Genomic DNA, 20,493 nt, shown 5'->3' on the forward strand with positions numbered 1-20,493 from the left:
TCATAATAATAATCAAGTAAAATGAGAAAATAATCAAGTAAAAAATAGTCAAGTAAAAAGACCAAGACTCAAAGAAAAAGGTGTTTTTCCTGGTTAAAATCCAAACTAACGAGAGACGTTCATAAAATATATCATTAATACTAGATTATATAGCAACATAATACTAAATAAATAGTATATAAAATGTGTATCTACTTAGAGATTATTCAACGTGTACAATAGTAAAGCATATTTAGGAAAGTAATTGTTCATTACTATCATTCTCTATTTTGCTGATTGTATAACTTGTCACAACAACTGTTAACATCTTAAGGTCATGCTTCTAAGAAGTTCGTCCTTTGAGTCTTTCTAAATTTTATTATCCTGATAGATCAATTAAAATTCTAACCTCTTCTTGTAGTTTTAGTAACAATTCTCCTTCATAATGATTTGTTCTTTCTCTAACTCCTATAAATCAAAGAAGCAAGAAAACAGTTAAAAAACACGAGTGGTACATATAACAAGCACAGCCTAATGTAGTATATAATAAACATCGAATGAATAGTAAGTTAAATATCGGGTGAGTTTGTATGGGAGAGTGCTACAGGGATTCAAGGGCAGAAGATAGAAGTTCAAGAGCAGATAGGGATGGCTCTGCCAGTGACAGACATGGATATGATTTTCAAGAATTAGTACAAAATGAAAAGGAGACAGAAGAGCTATATAGGTGTGAAAAATACCTTAAATCATATAATATGAAGAGACATTGGGCATTAAATATTATTCCTGTATATATAATAGATGTTTTATGCCCAAGTGTATATAGTCAATAAATAGCTCTTGGATGACAGGTTAGATTTATAGCCCCACCCTGTATGAAGGCCAGGCCTTCAACTCAATGGTATTTGTCATTCCTGGCTCTCTACAGCATAGTTTCTAACATGTTCAGCATTCATAGGAGAAAATGTCTCATTTAAAAATTTATAGAAGCATGACTAATGCTCTCCCAGTGAGAATATATATTATATATATGTACTACATAATATATACATTTAATTCTTTCTAAGGATAAGCTATCATTTAATTCTCACACTTTACAGCCACCCATTCAACTGATTTTCTAAAGCCTATGAAATAATCTGAGATACAAAGTTGAGCAAATAAAATGTAATAGAATGAAGATCAGAAATATGAGAAAGATGAGGAAATTAGTAAAGATATGTACAATGAAGAAAACTAAAGGAAGAAGTAAGACAAAGATAAAAGAGAAAGAACTGAATAATATTCAGATAGTATAAAATACAACAGTATGTATTTTTGAGAACATAGGTTATTGAAAAAGACCCTAAATAAGATCAATCTCTCACCTTTAATGCAGATTCAGGGCTGCTCCTAACTTTGACATTGGGTTGCATTTAAAGGCGAGATTCTTCTGTTACCTGCTTTGTTGGGCTCATAGAGATTCTGTGAAACTCACATGATAATAAATGAAAAAATTTCTTTTTATACCACACAATTATATATAAACATAATTTACTGTAAAAAAAATATTTAACTGTTTTGATTTAAGAATCCTAGCACTCACTAATGAGAAGGATGTGAACAGAACAGCAGACCACAGGCACCTGAAAGTCTTCCCAGGGCTCCTTTTCCTTGTTTTCCACACCAGGACAGCTCTCAGTCCAGTCAACTGCCATTCCTGAGGGTCACAGCAGTTATTTTCAAAGAGTTTGGCCCTTCTACACTATGTGCTTATCACACAGCTGTCTCTTCCCGTTCAGAAATCCAAAAACAATTTCCAGATTTTCATCTCTTTCCTCTTCAACCCTGATAATACAAAAATTCATGGTCAACTTTCATGCATTGTATTAGAAAGGCTAATAACTTGGTCCTTGAGATCAGTCAGGTGTGTTTTAAATCCAGGCTCCACTACTCAATGACAAGATGAACGTAGAAAAGTTACTAGACCTCTTGGAAGTCTCATTAATAAAATGGAGATAATAATATCTCCCCACAAAGAAATGATATAAAGTACGTAAACATCAAATTTAGCACCTACCACATAATATGGTAATTGGCATCATATATTGAATACTAGGTATATGAATGGTGTTCAAGCATAGGAAACTGTCCTCGTATTCTGACTTCTTGGTAATTCTAAGGTATGGAAACTACTCCTAGATTTAGGCAAGTTTTGATGTCTGCACTTTCTTCCAATCACTTTTGCGTATTTCCCACAAGATGGTTTTTGTTCCTGTGTGGAGACACTAATCAAAGACTGCCTAAGGGATACAGAAGATTTGCACTCCACAAGGGTAAAAGCAATAATCTAAAGCCAGAAATTTCAATTCCCCCACATGAAAATTTAAGTTTTTTCTGGCTACTTCAACTAACATTGGATATTTCCTTTGTCATTAGGAATGAGAAACAGGGGAAAAAGTACGAGGACCAAAATACATGCCTCAAGAGATTTCTGAAGACCATGACTACGCAGATGCAGATTTTTGCTGGCCTTCCAAGACCGGGAAATCAAACCATATAATACCATCTGCTCAGGAAAATAAACTTCCCCCCACCTAAGCTGCCCTTTTGGTGTGACATGGAGGTCTTCAGTTTTAATCTCAAGTTAACTTTCATACGTGCAGAAAATAGGTAGTTTATGCAAATCAGAAAATCAGATTGCGCCTCAAGACCAAATTCAGTCACAGTTATGTTTCATTTTCACCTTAATCTTCTCTTGTACTTATTTTGTTAAATTAAGGTGCATTTGTTTAGTATGTGTCAGATATCAAGAGAAAACAATGTTGTATGAAGCCGATCCTTATCCAGCACATGTGTGAAGATACCTCAGAACTGTGTGATGCATGTCATAGAAGTGGAACAGATCCTTCACCATAAGTAGAATTGAAAGAGAGAACTATAGTGATGAGAGAAAGCAGTGTGGTGATGCAGCACTTGATTTATAGTCAAAAAGGATGGTAAAATTGCAATACACAAATATCAAACCTAAAGAAATCATTTCAAGAGTTGGGTGAAATATTTTAAAAACAAGTAAGTTCAGGGTACACTAGGTTAATGATGAAGCAGGCAGACAGTCTACCTCATAGCCATGATGTCAAGGAACAGAAGAAAATACGATGAGAAAGATGGTTGAGATTCATTTTTGACTAACATTTGGAATGTCTCTAACATAGTTAAGAATTTATTATGTAAATTTAGGAAGCCAACTGAGGCATGGGTGCAAGGAACTGACAATGAGGCCAATAACTGGGGGAAATGCTCCATCTGTAAGAGATGAGTCAAATGAAGGAAAGGGACTAGAGCAGTAGGGGGGCCTTAAAAGAATGCAGAACTTGAGCAGACTTGAAGGGTTATGCAGATGCCCCGGGACCATGGGTTTAGCCATATGACTGTAGACACAGAAAATAGAAGTAATGAGAAGTAAAAACCCAAAGGAATCACTGGCTGATTAAAGTTGGAGTAAACATGGAGGAAAGTGAAGTCAAAGACGACACCAACATTTGAGCATGAATAGATAGGACAATAGTAGGTCCCTTTCTAAAAATATGGAAGTCGAACTTGGAATTTGTGGGATTGGAGAAAACAGATGTATGTACATTACAAGCATATGAATTTTAGGTACTGCTGAGATGTCTTCGTGCATATATGAGATAAGATATATTGAAAGAAATAGAGATACAAGATAAAATTGTATATAAGTCAATATAAAAGTTATAGAATGCTTAAGAGTGAATAAGAGCCCTGAAAGAAAGCGAACAGAGGAAAAATTGGCAAAAAGCAAAGATACAACTATGAAAAAGACCTGTGTTGATAATGTGAAAGGAGTTAAAGGAGCAAAGATATGAATTACAGAAGTAGAAGGATAACCAGTAGTGGGCTAAAAAGGAGCATATGAAGAATTAAGGAGTAGAAGAGAGAACAAAGGAGGGGAGGAGGGAGATTTTGATATGGTCAGTAAAGAATGCTAAGGTACAGGAGAAGAAATATAAGAATATAAAGATTTCTAATACATTGACATACATTTTCTACATTGTAAATGGGCAGTGTAGGCCTGTTGTATTGTGGGCACATATAAGTGTCAAATGAATTAATTAAAGAATGAATAGTACAAGGAACATGATAAAATTATCAAAGAATGAAAATATTAAAAGTCTCCTTTGGAGGTGGATGACAAAGTTTTCAGAGAACATACATCAGCAATCAGCAACGGTCAACAGCTTGAATGAAGATCTCCACCCATGAGACTGGTGAGGGATGAGAAGGGGAGCACCAGGTAAGGCGGAAGATCAAAAAGGGGAAATTTTTCTAGTCATTAGACAGAAAGACCAGGCAGCTGGGCTTATCACTGAGTACAGACCTCACAGAGGCCTGAAAAAAGAAAAGGTGGGGCTAAGTCCCTGGGACAACTTGGGAAGAAGTAGGAGTAGTCAAACTCTGCTTCTTCCCTGACTCTCTGCTCCAGCTCTATTCTCATTCTTTAAGGGCTAAGATTTTCACACTCCCCTGCCCATACTCTTAACTGCCCATACACAGTGACTCTCCAAGGTTGCTGATTCCTGCCCCACCCTTTTCTCCAGCACCTAAAGCAAATGGCCGCACAGAAGGTCGACATCACAAGGAGTTGAGGAAAACATTTCTCAATTCTAGAAGACAGAAACCTTGGCTCACTGATTAACTCACTATGGGTTTTATTTGTTCTTCTCACCTACCTGTTTTGTCAAGGAAACTGAGAAAACAGCATCCTTAAAGATTAAGAATATAGTTTTGCAAGATGAAAGAAGTCAAAAACAAAATCACTACAAACACACACCAATACCTATATAAACAGTAAAAGCAGCAACTGACAGCAGTCCCAGAGGGTACTGACCAAATGATGCTGCAGAGATCTGGAACTGGCTGACTGGGATCACTTGGCCTGGGGAATTGTCACCTACTTAGCCGCGGTTTTCCCAGGGCAACCAAGCAGTTATACTCTTAATTAATGGAAGTATGAGATATTAATCTTTTATGATGAAGAGAATTTTTTGCCATTTTCTACAACTACTTTAAATCTTTATATTATGATGACTAAAGGTGAATTTCAGAACAACACTAAAAGACTACCCTTATCAGATTATAGTAGAATAAATCTAGAAATCAGCAGCAGGAGTAGAAACAGAGAGCCCAAATAAATGGGATACATCTAAAGATTTTAGAAGGAAAAAAAAAAAAAAAAAGAAAAGAAAAAAATAAACCCAAAATCAGTAAAAAGAAAGAAATAATAAAGACTGGAACAGAAATAAATGAAATAAATGGATGTAAATTAGTACAATCACTATGGAAAATGATATGGTGGTCCCTCAAAACCCTCAAAAAACTAAAAGGAGAACTACCATATGGTCCAGTAAAACCACTCCTGGGCTTATGTCTAAAAGAAATGAAGTCAGCATAAAAAAGAAATACCTATTTATCCATGTTTATTGCAGCAATATTTACAGCAGCCAACATATATAATCAGCCTATGTCCATCAACAAATGAACAGATAAAGAAAATATGGCATATGTACACAATGGATTATTATTCATACATAAAGAATAAAATTATGTCATTTTTCAGGAAAATAAGCCAGACACAGAGAGACGTATATCACGTGTTTTTTCTCATATGTGAAAACTAAAAAAAAAAAATATTAGAATACCTGAAAGTAGAAGAGGAACTATTGGGGAAGCAAAAGGGAGGAAAAACAGCTGGAAAAGAGAGGGGAGGAAGGGAGAGAGTTACGGGAAGTTTGACATGATCAAAACATGATATATGTATATATAGAAATGTCTCAGTGAAACCCTTTAGTTTGTACAATTAATATGCATTAGCAATTTTAAAAGAACACTTGGAATCTTCAGAGTGACGTCTCTCATAGGATAATGAGAGAATTGGAAGCCAAGGGTCCCTAGATAACTTCAGAATGAGGGCTGATCACCAGAAAGACTAAGGTATGATTAGAGAGTTCAAACTTGCAACCACATATATCCAACCTCCAGGAATGGGAAAGGGGCTAAAGTTCAGTTGATACTAATGAATGACCAATGAATAAATAAATCATGCCTACATGATGAATCCTCCATGGAAACTCAAAAGGAAAGAAAAAGTTGGATAAAGTCCAGATTGCTGACTCTATGGTGGTGACTGGAGGGTGGTATACCTAGAGAAGGCATGGAAGTTATGCATCCCTCCCATACACCTTACCCTATATCATTTTTCTGGCTGCTCATGGCTATCCTTTGTAATACCCTTTACAATAAATGGATAAATATATGCAAAGTGCTTCCCTGCATTCTATGAGCACTGTAACAAATAATGGAACCCAAGGATTATGGGAATCCAATTCTGGTCAATCAGAAATGTAGGTGATACTTGCAATTGACATCTGAAGTGAAAGGGCAGATTTGTAGCTGTTCACTGTGGGATCTGACATTATCTCTGGTAGATAATTGTCAGATAGATAATTGAATTGAATTATAAGACTTTCTGTTGATGTTCACTGAATTGCTTGTAAAACCTGTACACATCTGGCCACAGAAGTGTTCTGTGTTGAATGTGAAAGCACAAGGGAAAAACAGTTCACTTTTTTCCTTCATAACACTGAGGTGGTGGTATTGCTGGATTGTTATTGTTATTCAGGTTCCATTGCTAAGACCAAAATACCTGACAAGAACAACTTAGAGAAGGAAAAGTTTATTTGAGCTCATGGTTTCAGAAATTCAGTCCATTGTTGGCTGGCTCCATTTCTCTGGGCTCAAGGTGAGGCAGAATATCATGGCATAAAGGGTATGGCAGACAATAGCTCATGGCAGCCAGAAAGCAGAGAGATCAAGAGTGAGCACTAGGAAGAAAATATTAAGAAATTACGAACTACTCCCTCTAGCCATGCCCTACCTGCCTATATTTACCCAGTAATTTATTCAAAATTATTAATTCACAATCCACTGATAAGGTTACAGCTCTCATAATCTAATCATGTCACCCCTGAACATTCCTGCATTGTCTCATACATGAGATTTTGGGCAATACCTCATATCCAGACCATAAAAATAGTAGTTCTTATTTTAATTTTTTGAAGGACTTTCATCCGTTTTCCATAATGGCTGTACCAATGTACATTCCTACTAGCAGTGTCCAAGTGTTTCCTTTTCTCCACAACCTTTCCAACACTGGTCTTTTGTCTTTTTGATAATAGTCAGTCTTAAAGATGTGAGGTGACATCTCACTGTGGTTTAATTTGTGTTTCTCTGGTGATTATTAGTGTTGATCACCTTTTCATATGCCTGTTGGCTATTTTTAGTCCATCTTTGAAAAAAATATTTGAGTTATTTTACTCACTTTTAAACAATTATTTAGGGGCTTTGCTGTCAAGTTGGACAAGTTCCTTATATGTTTTAGATATTAAACCCTTATCAGATATATGTTTTGAAACTTAGAAATCTCAACATTCTTCATCAGCTAAATTCCTTATGTTCTCAAAAGTCAAAACAGAAGTTTAGAGGTGCAAGCATGTGGTAATATGAAAGACATAATAATAGAAACACAAACATGGAGTGAAAGCAGATTAGAATAAGAATGTTCAAACTAGTAAGTAGAAAGAAGAATTTGTCAAAGAAAAAATTGTTAAAGAAATATTAATGAAAGAAATTGTAGATACAAGTGAAATTTCATCAAACAAAAAGCTGCAAGAAAACAAAAACAAAGTGAAGAGACAACATACAGAATGGGAGAAAATATTTCCAAATTGTACATCTGAAGAGAAGTTAACATTCAGGATATATGTGGAACTCAAACAACTAAATAGAAAAAAGTAAATAATCTGAATTTAAAATGGTCAAAGGACCTGCCTAAATAGGCATTTATTAAACTAAGACATACAAACAGCCAACAGGTATGAAAAATGCTCGAAGTAACTATTCATCAGGGAAATGAAAACTCAAAATGATAGTGAGATATCACTTCACCCCAATTAGAATGACTATTATCAAAAAGACCAAAAAAATAATGCTGATGTGGTTGTAGAGAAATGAAAATTTTCATATGCTGTTGGTGGGAACATAAATTGGTATATTTTGGAAAACAGTATGAAGTTTTCCAAAACTGGCCATTTTGGAAAACAGTATGAAGTTTCCTCAAAAAAAATCAAAAATAAAACTACTATATGATCCAGCAATCCTACTGTAGGGTATTATCCAAATAATATAAAATCAATATGTTGAAAAGATATTTGTACTCCCAAGTTTACTGCAGCATTATTCACAATAGTGAAGATAAAGACTCAACCTATATTTCCATCACTGGATGAAAGGATAAAGAAAATTAGTATATATGCACAATGGAATAGCATTTGTCCATTAGTACAATAGTATCATTATAGATAACAATATCATAGTGCATGTTTCAAAATAACTACAAGACAATATTTGGAATGTTTTCACTTTCCAAATGATAAACATTTAAGGTAATGTGTTTGCTAAATACAATGCTTTGATCACTAACATAAAATCTGATCACAATGTATACAATTATCAAAACATCACATTCTATATCATAAATATGAACAATTATTATGTCAAATAAAAACAAAATCAAACTTCAAGAAATCACCCAAACAATAAAATTGTAGATGACTCAAATAAAGACATCCCATGTCCATGGATTGGAAGAACTAATACTCAGAATGTTCGTAGTACCCAAAGAAATCTACAGATTCAATAAAAATTCCAATAACATTTTTCACATGAAATCCAAATGAACCACAAAAGACTTCAAATAGCCAAAGAAGTATTGATAAAAAAGATCAAAGCTAAATGCACCATATTTCCTAACATCAAAATATACTACATATCTATAGCAACTAACATATTACTACATAAAAAGCAACTCACAGGCAATGGAATGGAATAGAAAGCCTAGAAATGAGACTGTGTGTTTGGGATCAATTGATTTTTGACAAAGTTCCCAAGAACAAGCAATGTAGAAAGGACAGTCTCTTTTGTAAATGGTGTTAGGACAACTAGATAGCCACAAGCAGAAAATCAGAATCTCATATTGTACACAACAAATAAACTCAAAATTCATTAAATATTTAAATATAAGCCACAAAGCTTTTTAAACTACTAGAAGAAAACATAGGGAAAAATCTCCATGACATTGGTCTGGGCAATGATTTTTTTGATATGAATTCAAAAACACAGAAAGCAAAACAAAAACAAGACAGTAAAAGTCATCTATATTCTTCCTACTGGAGAAATGTTACTATTAACATTTCAGTTTACATTCATACATTGTATTAAAATTAAATCAAATTTTAAATCTTACTTTATTCCCTTTTTTTTCTCTTATTAATCTATCCTGGGCAACTCTCGCTTTTATTAAATATTATTATATAATAGCTAACCTGTATGCACATAACTCTACAGTGTGTCCGTAAAAATAATTTATTTAATTCAGAATTATTGTACCATGAACAAATTATTGACATAAATATAGGGAGAAAATGGGAATAGAGAAATTGGCCCTAAATGAATAAATGTAACCTTAAGCTCACCAGTATGGATATTAAACCTATTTTATGAAAAACAATCACGTAATGATTAGGAATCCAGGCTCTAGAGCCAGACAACCTGGGTTCAAATCCATATCTACCACTTACTAATCTTTGACAAGTTATTTGACCTCTCTGTGCTTCAGTCTACAGATCTGTAAAATGAGAATGGTGATAGTATTTATCTCAAAGACTGTTGTGAAGATTAAATGAGTTTATGGATAAAACTAAAAGCAATGCTGATGTTTGATATATGCTCTGTAAATATTAACCTTATTTTTCTTACTGATAAACTGAAGAAGGAAGGAAATAATAAATCTTCAATTCTTCAGGTGACACAAAACAATGAAAGTATACACCAGAATAAAATGAAAGCCAAGATCATGGAGACACATCACAAGATACTTCTGTATATGTGTGAGGCTTAAGACAAAGTTAATGTGTGATACATAAATTAGAAGATAAAATGAACTTTACTTCCAAGTTGATAGACTCCAAGCAAATAATTACAGTCCAGGGAAGGAAGCCAGATGAATTTTTAAGCTGATAAAACCTTTGCAAATACCATCTGACTTCATCATCACTGTAACTCTGAGTTCTATTGGCACCTGTAAAGAATTTCATTTCAGAGAGGTTAACTTGGTTAAGATAATACAAGTTATTTGATGCTACTATGACCGACATCTCTGTTTATTATTTGCAAATTTTGTGTTATAAGACACCTCCTTTCACTGTAGATTCTTACCGAGCTAAAGACTGTGATAGGGAGAATGAGTAAACAAACCTGTTGGGCACAATCTACTTCCGGAGTTGGTAGACCTGAATGTTGGGTTGATCTGGCCTGCTGCTATTTTTGAGAAGAGTTTTATTGGACTTTGGCCATTAATTTTTGAGTTGTGTATGGCTATTTCCTAATTACAACAGCGAAAGTGAGTGACTACTAACAATCTAATACTTTGAAGAACATTTGCCAACACCTGATCTATTTGAGTAAACATAAAATAGGAAACACTCTTCAATGTATAGAACAAAGTGTGGAAGAAAGACTTCTGCATTAGAATATGTAAGACATCACAAATTCTAAAGGTGATTGCTACTGTTTGCTCATGACTAAGATAATAGAGCAGAACAGGTGAAGAGAAGATGTAGGACACACAGATAGGAAAGCCTGCTGTGAACAAGTACACCAACAGTAGGGCAGGACACCTGAAAAGCAGTAGTTCAGATGTCCCACAAAACAAACTTATTTACACCATTAATATAGGTAAAAGCTATCATTGGCACTGTTCTTTAGGAATTAAATATAATATTTGATATAGTATAACCTTTGATTTCTATGTGGTACATAAAATCCATCTTTCTCTTCAAGAAGAATGGCACCCTTTCTTCCATGGGAACAAAACAGACGCACCAGACAGTTGATGAATGCTTGTGAACACTCAATAATGCCTAGCAGAAAGTCTCATCCTCAAGAGGATTGACTATTATGGGCTTTCAATACTCACTTTGATTTTGTTTCAACCAAGTCACTCAGGTGATTTTTCGAACACCCAGGAGCAGACTGAACACTCTCCTCATTGCTCCCTTCATCTCCCTGTTCCTGAATGTGTAGATGAGGGGATTTAGAAATGGAGTCAAAACCGCATCAAACACAGCTAGAAATTTGTCCAGATGTGTTGAAGGAGAAGGCCACACATAGAAAAAAATCAATGGACCGAAGAATAAAACCACCACAGTAACATGAGCTGAGAGAGTGGAAAGAGCCTTGGAAGAGCCTCCTGAGGAGTGCTTCTGGAGGGTAGCCAGAAGGAAGACGTAAGAGAGGACGAGCAGGAAGAATGCACCCAGGGAGATGAGCCCACTGTCAGCAGCGACCATGGACTCCAGTTTGTAAGTATCTGTGCAGGCCAGTCTGATGAGCCGAGGTAGGTCACAGTAAAAGCTGTCCAATACGTTGGGCCCACAGAAGGGCAAGTTAACAACAAAAGCCAACTGGGCTGATGAGTGAAGGAGACCAATGGTCCAGGCGCCCACTAAGATCAAAATGCACCTCCGTGGACTCATGATGATCAGGTAGTGCAAAGGCTTGCATATGGCCACATACCTGTCAAAGGCCATGGCTATGAGCAGCACCATCTCAGTGCCCCCAACAGCATGGCTGAAGAAGATCTGAGCTACACAGCCCCCAAAGGAGATGACTTTCTGCTTCCGGAAGAGGTCATAGATCATCTTGGGTGCTGCAATGGAGCCAAATATCAGATCAATGACAGAAAGGTTGGCCAGCAAAAAATACATGGGGGAGTGCAAGTAACGGTCAGAGGTCACAGTGACAACTATGAGGAGGTTTCCTGCCAAACTGGACACATAAAAGAGGCAACAAAAGCAAAAAAGAAAAAATCTGGGTCTCCCAGGAATTGGAGAGTCCCAGGAACACAAATTCAGACACTACAGAGTGGTTTGGTCCATTCACTGGCTCATTTGGTAGGTTCACTTCATGTTTCCTAAAGGAAAGGATGAGAAAATTAAAATTATTAGTATTACATTATTTTCCTCTGTGGAAAAGTATATAAATTATGGGTGCCAATATTACCTGAGCATTTCACAAAAATGTAAGATTCTGCTGACCACTAAATGCTGTTGTTAGGTATGTCAGTCAATGAGCTTCCTCAGGGCTCGCTAACACCAGGCCTGGAATGCGAGCAGTCTAGTGGACTGGCGCACGGCAGCACCTGATAAAACCACAAAATGCACTGACATTAACTCGCTGTGACAGTGTGATCAATGCTAACCATCCTCCCTGGAGGAGTAGTAGGCAATCACGTATTCCAGACACACAAAGAGGACTGTCACTTGGTGGAGAGGTGTAGGATTCTATGACTGATTTTGTTGCTCAAACCAGAAATTGTATTCTCTAATTTGCACTTCTAAGGACATTATTCATTCTTTAATACTCAAATCAAATGGCAACTCATCTGTCACCCCTTCCTTATGACCCTCTTATACGTCCACATTTACTTACTGTACTTGTTGGTCATGTGTCTTTTCTTCTGATATGATTGTAAACTAAACAAAACTATAAATCATCATTCTTTCAAGTTTTTATTTTGATAGTTTCCCTATACAGTGTCTTGAAAATACTAAGGGATTGAAAAGATATATTGGATTACAGAACAATAGTAACAAAAACGGCATGGTATTGGTACCAAAATAGGCAGGTAGACCAATGGCTCAAAATAGAAGACACAGAGACAAATGTACATAAATACAGTTATCTCATAGTAGACCAAGGTGCCAAAAATATACATTGGATAAAAGATAGCCTATTCAACAAATGGTTCTGGAAAATAGGAAATTCATATGTAACAAAATGAAATTAAACCTCTATCTCTCACCCTGCACAAAAATCAACTGAAAGTGGATCAAAGACAGGAATTAGAACACAGACCCTACACCTACTAAAAGAAAAAGTAGCCCCAATTCTTCATCATGTTGGCTTAGGACCTGATTTCCTCAACAAGCATCCTAAAGTGCAAGAAGTCAAATTAAGAATCAATCAATGGATGGATTCAAACTAAAAAACTTCTCAGCAAAGAAATTAATCAATAACATGAACAGAGAGCCTACATATTGGGAAAAAATCTTTACCACACACACCTCAGATACAGCACTAATCTCCAGGATATATAAAGAACTCAAAAAACTTAACACCTAAAAAACAAATATGTCAATAAATGGGCTAAAGAATTGAACAGACACTTCTCAGAAGAAGAAGAAATACAATCAATCAACAAACATATTAAAAATGTTCATCATCTCTTGCAAGTAGAGAAATACAAATCAAAAATACTCTAAAATTCCATCTCACTTCAGTCAGAATGGCAATTATCAAGAATACAAGCAATAAGAAGTGTTAGCAAGGATGCAGGGAGAAAAGGTACACTCATACATTGCTGGTAGGACTGCAGATTTGTGCAACCACTATGGAAAGCAGCCTGAAATTCCTCAGAAAACATGGAATGGAACCACCATTTGACCTATTTATCTCTCTCCTTGGTATATACCCAAAGGACTTAAAATCAACATACTACAGTGAAGCAGCCACATCAATGTTTATAGCAGTTCAATTCACAGTAGCTAAACTATGGAACCTACATAGATACCCTTCAACAGATGAATTGATAAAGAAAATATGGTACATATACATAGTGGAATGTTACTCAGCCTTAAAGAAGAATGAAATTTTGGCATTTGAAGGTAAATGGATGGATCTAGAGAATATCATGCTAAGTGAAATAAGCCGTCCCAAAAAAACAAAGGCCAAATGTTTTCTCTGATAAGCGAATGCTGATCCATAGTAGGGGGTGGGTAGGGAAGAATGAAGGCACTTTGGATTATGCAGAGAGGAGTGAAGGGTGGGATGGGGCCGTGGGGATGGGGAAGCATGGTAGAGACAGAGGTCATTACCCTATGTACATGTACAAAAAAAAAAGAAAAAGATAAATTGAGTCCAAAAATGATTGTGGTGAAATAGTTCCTATTTATTATTAATGTATTAAAATGAATGACTAAGGCATGAAGGTGTTTGGAGGAGGAGCATTTCAGGCAGAGACAACAGCAAGAGCTAAATCCCTGAGATGAAAGTTCACATGCCATGTTCAAAGAACTATAAGGAGATTAAAGAGGCTGGACCAGAGTGTGCAAGGAACGAGTATGGATAGGGTTGAGAAGTCAGGCGAACACAGATCATGGCTGTTATAGGCCATCATAAAGACATTGGTTATTATTCTGAAAGAGATAACCAACAACTGGATTTTGAACAGAGAACCAAAAAGCATCCAGCTCGCATTAAGGGATTAATCTGACTGCTACATCATGAATACACTTCAAAGTCTCAAAGATAGCAGCAGGAAGATAGGTTATGAACACATTATTTTTATCTTGACCACGCAATGATACAAGAGATGATGTTGCTCAGGTCATAGTGGCAGAGCTAGAGGCAGTGAAAGGCAGATTTGGGTTATATTGAAATGATACATAGTGAAGTGGCCTTTTGGAGACTATGAAACACAGCATTCCATAGGAGAATTTTCACATGAAAAATAAACAAAAAACCCAAAGCTACAAGAAACTATGAACAGTACTGATAAATGCACAATTACCAAATCTAATGAGGACTCTAGAATAAGGAAACATTTGAAGCTTCAAGAAGGAGCCTGGGGTTGTGGTCAGTGGTTGAGCCCTGAGCATGCACAAGGCCCCGGTTTCCATCCCTAGCACCTTCTCTCCTCCCCAAAAAAGTGGGGAGCCTGAGGCAAATAAAAAGTAATCAACTACTCAGCCAGTAGAAAGCTATTAAATTCAGTATCACAAGTAATGATACAGGCTGAAAGTGTTGTTAAAACCAAGTAGAAATTTGGAAGTAGAAAAGACAAAGTATTCTGTACTTACCATACCATATTCTGAATGAGAGTTTAAGTGGATCACATTTCCTTCTTGAAGAAGTATTTTGGTTTTCAGACCAATTACACTGAACTCTTTACACTTATTTTCCTAAGTAAGATAGTTTCTGAAACAAAGAAAGTCATAGTCATCTCCCCTTTGGGTCACTTAGACCCCATATTTTCAGATTTTTTAAAAAGCTAACACAGAATTTTCTACAAAGTATGATGAAACTACCAACCCCAGAAAATTCAGAAAGGCAAGTAAACATCAAAATACTAGATTAATAAGAAAACAAGGTTCTACTTCTGGCCAGAAAAAGCACAGTTAGTAGAACCACCTCATATCAAGTTGAATTTAATATAGTTTATTTTAATATTACCAACAATTTTGTTACATAAACCATTATACTTGACAAATTATTAATATAAGAGCAGTTGGCATCATTTCACTGTAAAAATATATTTTAAAAAATAGAAATGTAAGCTCTTTGCTGTTTGTTTGAAAAGAAAACCCCATTTTACTGAGTTTGATTACAAATCTCAATTATTCTCATCCCATTAGATAAACCAGCCCATTTTCAATATTTGAGCATTAAATGAATTTTGTAAAAGAGCATTTCCACTGAGAGTCATTTTAACAGAAACTTCATAGAATGAAAAACAGCAATAAAGCCTGCTTAAACTGTTCAGCCAAATTTACATGAATTAGATCTATCATGTGGAATAAATAAAGGCACTAGGGAGCAAAACAAGTCATAAGTTATGAGAATAATTTCCTCAAATGTAAGTTCTCCTTTTGTTATTTAACTCATAACTACCTTGCAGAAGTATATTAGTAATGATCAGGGGTGGGGATCAGAGACAGAATACATCTGCTATACATCCCTGTGTGCGCACTTACTGCAGGAAATATCACAATGCAGGGAACTTATGTCCTTTTACAGTTCAAATGCAACTTAAAGGAAAAAATGTTTCTGAACTTCTGCTAAATATTGCTGAGAACACTCAGAATCTAAAATGACCATACTTCATAAAAATGTAAATTTTTGGAGCAATTCATACCTTTAAGCAAAAAAATTGGTCGTGTAATTAATGCATTCTCTAATTTTATTGCAAATTCAGAAGTTTTCCAAACATAAAAGTAATAAATCTTGGGAATAACATACTGATGTCTGCAAGGTTTTAGATAATAAGAAATGACCAGTCGCCTGAGCTGGTTCTAAAAGTGCATTTCGATCTTCTGTTCTCTAGCAAAAGAGACACACATACACCTTGCTTTCCATGACTATTATTATCTTTCCTTCTCTCTTCTTAATTAGAGGACACTGAAAATACAAATCACAATTCTTTAATATTTGCTTTCTAAATACCATCCCTTGTTTTATAAATTTACATGATTTGGTCAGCCTTCCAGAAGAGATTCTTATTCATTTTAAAGATCGTATTTGTAGAATATGGAGAAAATGAGAACTCTACTAGGAATAAATATATGAAAAGAATTTTCAATCCAGTTAATGTCAGAGGCATATCCAAATTATTTAAGACATACTACTGGAGAACTCAATGTCTCTCCTTTTGGCCATGCCTACGCTTAATAAATTCTGACAGTCCAAATCTTCCCTGCTTCCAGTGGATTTTCTGGTTCTTTGTTTTAAACCTATGTCCACTTGCCTGTCTGTCAAAACAAAAATGTTATCAGGAACTCTCAATAAATCTTTGTTTTACTTGAATTAAGTAACCAATTAAGTTATCCCTTTCTTTCACTTTGCCTCATTTCCATGCCCCTGGATTCCTGAATTTGTTGTTTTTCCTGAACTTTATTTACATTTACTTTGCCTCAGGGTGACCAAAATTAGACTTCTCTAGAATAAAAACACCTAAATGCCCAACAGACGCAGGGCATAGCAGAATGATGAATCCCCTCCCCTATGAATACAATTATAACAGCTTTTCTATGTCACAGTTGAAAATGACCATGTGGTTCCATAAACAGGCATTCAGGAAAGGCAGGTGGGGTGGGGTGTCTCAATAAAGAGAGCTTACCAGTCAGTCCTCCAAATTCTGTGTATGCTCTTTGGTTTTAGTTCCAATAAAGACCACAGAGTACTAAACTGTGTGAACTTTCCCCCTTTTCAACTTTTCAGAAAAGACAGAAATAAAACAAAGCAAGTAGTCCTAACTTTGAACTTCTCTAGGTTATTAATTTCCCTTCATTCCTGTTGAAATGGTTAAAGATGTAAAATAAATACATCCTTTACTAAAGCATTTCTTAAACTCCCAAATGCCCTGTTTATGCTGAAGATTCACATTTGCTGACCCTGGGGTCTCCCTATAGCTTTAGTATCACCCTTGAAACCAAGACACATTGTTACTACAAAATAAAAGTCAAAGTCAGTTATTTACTTTTTCTACAATTTATACTTGCTAGTATGATCTGTTCCTTCCTCCCAATATTATTACCTACCTGACCATAACCAAAAAGGTTATTTGACATCTGAAAATGCAGATTCTACCACTGGACTATTTTTCTGTAAGTGAATTTAATATATCAAATCCAATTTTTTCCTGTTGATATCTTCACTTTCCTTCTTTGCACCTACCTGTTCCCAGACCACAGCATCTTCAGGTAATTAGGCTCCCTGAGTAGCTGAGTTTTCAACTTGCATGCTGTTATTATATAAAAAACTAAAATAATCAAAAAGGTGGCTAATACCAGCATTGAAGAATGACCAAGTACTTCTGCAGAAACCTGGATTTGCCAGCTTTTCATGTGGTCAGGGGAATTGTCCCTGAAACTCAATTGGTTTGGTAAGAATAACCAGAAGAAAAATCTTGTAATAAGTCACTGGAGAGGAAACAAAACTGAAACTGGGTGTTTTAAAGTATCACCTTGCTGGGAACAACCATGCATGCCTGTAATCCCAGCAAATCCAAAGGCTGAGGCAAGAGGATCACAAATTTGAGGCTAGCCTTAGCAATTTTGTGAGAACCTATCTCAAAATTTAAAAAGCCTGGGGATATAGCTGAGTAATGAAGTGCCCCTGGGTTCAATCCCCAGCACCACAAAAAAAAAAAAAAAAAAAAAAAAAGGTGATTGTATCTGTCAATTCTGACTTGCTTGTTTGTTGCTTGAAATGAGGCAGATTGGAAGTATGAATGTGACTAGTCAAATTCATATGGATTTCATTGTAAACTTTGGCTGAAGTACACATCTTGCAAAACAGAAAATTTTACTTGAATTTCTTTTGCATCAAAAAAAGTAGCCTATAGCGTATGATCTCCAAAATAACACCAAAAACCATTTTTTAAAAGATCACTAGATTGCAGTTCTTCTAAAAACTAGGACTAGACATAGAGTTTATTCATTCAGCTCATTCTTCTACAAATACATTAGTCCCTGCCTTCCCAAGGAGTTGGAGCCACACAAGCAAAGCATTTTAATCCTTCTAGATAATAGCTCTACTGAAGACATCATCCATGCAGTGGGTAGGAACGCAGAAGCAAGAACCCTTAATCTCCCTGTGAGAATGTGGGAAGACTTCCCAGGGGAAGTGACACTTGAGTAGAGATTTGAGAGCTGGAGACCAGGATGAGGATGGGAAGGATAAATTCCAAGAATTAACAATTTGCAGAATGAGGTATGGTAAGTTTAGCATGTCAGAGAAACTATGTGGCTTAGAAATAACAGGACAATAAGTTCAAGGTGGGAAGTGGTAGGAGAGATTTTACAAAATAACACACCCGATCCAGACTGTTTGAATCAAACTCTCTGAGAGATGGACCAAAACTTGTTTTTTGTTTTTTTTTTTTTTGTTTTTTTTTTTTTAATTTTTCAATTGCCTGGGGTAATTCTGATGAACAACTCACTGAAAGCTATCACTCTGCTCTGCCCTTCTCTTTGCAGTCCCATTCCGTTACCTTTCCCACTACACCAACCTCATGACATTGAAACTCTCTCTCCACACAGCAGAGTGAAAGATTTTCAAGGGCAGAAATATTACCTTATTTTTCTCTCTCTCCAGTGCTTTGTGCATTTTCTGCCATATGTTAGGCACTCTATAAATATTCATTTAGTTGAGAAAAACAGAAATGTGAAGAAGAAAATTAAGCCAAAGATAAAAATGTAAAAAATGGAGTCAACATAATTTTAAAATAAAACCAAAGATGATTAAAATAGAATCAAATCATGATAGAATGTTCTAAAAATTATGAATTTTAGAGAGAAGACATTTTAAAAATAAGGTTGAAAAATAAGCAAATTACTGAATTCTTAGCACTGCCTATGCTGAAACTGCTTCCCAAAAAAGACTTCCCATGGCAGCAAAGCAGGGAAAGAGCCCCCGACCTCCTTCAGTGTCTGTCCAAAGTCACTCACATCTATGGCCCCAAACCCCTTTCCAAAGCCTAGATAAACAAAGAGAAAATGTGTTGTGATGCAGGCCTGTGATCTGGCAGCTCAGAAGTATGTGGCTCCTAACCCCAGGGTATTCTTAAGCACAGCAAATTCAGTGTAATCACACTTCAGTTTAGCTGGAAAAAAAAGAGAATATGTCTAACATATTAGAGTTAAGAAAATCCTAACTTTAATATTAACGAATGATACATTGAAAACTCAAAATCTAGTTTAAAGTATCACACAATGGCTTGATAGCAGCAAAGATCACTACTTCTTATTTTTAAATAATTTTAATTGCATAGAAAGTGTATGAGTCTATTCTCATTTTTAGAAGTAGAACATGACAAATAAAACGAAAGACCCTTTGACAATGACCCGTATTCCAGGTCCCCTTCTCACCTCTCTGGGGACACCACCACATGACCATATTCTTCCAGACCTTCCTTATGCTTTACGTTGATGTGTACTTGCCCTTGTAGACACGTAGGACTCTAACTTCTTTTCATTGATTTATAGATACAGCAGGGAATTAATCAAGGTTCAGACCAGAAGAGATGTCACACTTGCCAAGCTCCACAGCCCAGTCATGCCAGGGGATGGGTAAAGAAAGTGCCTGGAGGTTGCATAGGAGACCTAGGGTCTAGTGGAGAAGTGCCTACAGAGAAGGTCCAGGGGTGATAGCTGACCAGTAGTACCTCTGCCCTTGTGGTGCTTTGCCAAGCAGTGCCCTCTGTCCTTGTGGCATGTTTTCCAGTGCTGGCTGGCTGAATGAGTGACAGATGACCTTTGCCACAGGGCCCTCAGTTCTACTCCAGTCACCACTGAGGGGGTTCTATATGTTAGGTTTCAGAAGCAGTGACATCATCATCATGAGCTTGCTTAGTTTGACTGTATACCTGGCATCCCAAGGGGCAATGTTTTGACATGCATGCAAATAATAATAAGCAACTTTCTACAGATAAAGTTAGTTTGCCCTAGTTCCCAGTGTGCACAAGAGAAAGCCATTGTCCTTCAAAACAGTATGCATCTGGACATTCCAGTCCAGGTTTGCTCTCAATGTATCCTTAACTTGACTAGATTTTTGAGGACA

The 20,493-nt window shown here is 36.1% G+C and overlaps 1 protein-coding gene across 1 annotated transcript; it reads right to left on the reverse strand.

Annotated features, from left to right (window-relative positions):
* Window positions 1-11,096: 11,096 nt before the first annotated feature.
* On the reverse strand, window positions 11,097-12,164 carry LOC306653678 (olfactory receptor 4F15-like; the record flags this gene model as incomplete). The annotated part of the gene is given in 3 exon segments (XM_079126679.1): window positions 11,097-11,939; window positions 11,941-12,067; window positions 12,157-12,164. Coding segments are annotated over 3 exon segments (978 nt in total).
* Between the last annotated feature and the right edge of the window lie 8,329 nt (window positions 12,165-20,493).

Source organism: Sciurus vulgaris (assembly GCF_902686455.1).
Source record: "Sciurus vulgaris genome assembly, chromosome: 2".
Lineage (NCBI taxonomy): Eukaryota > Metazoa > Chordata > Mammalia > Rodentia > Sciuridae > Sciurus > Sciurus vulgaris.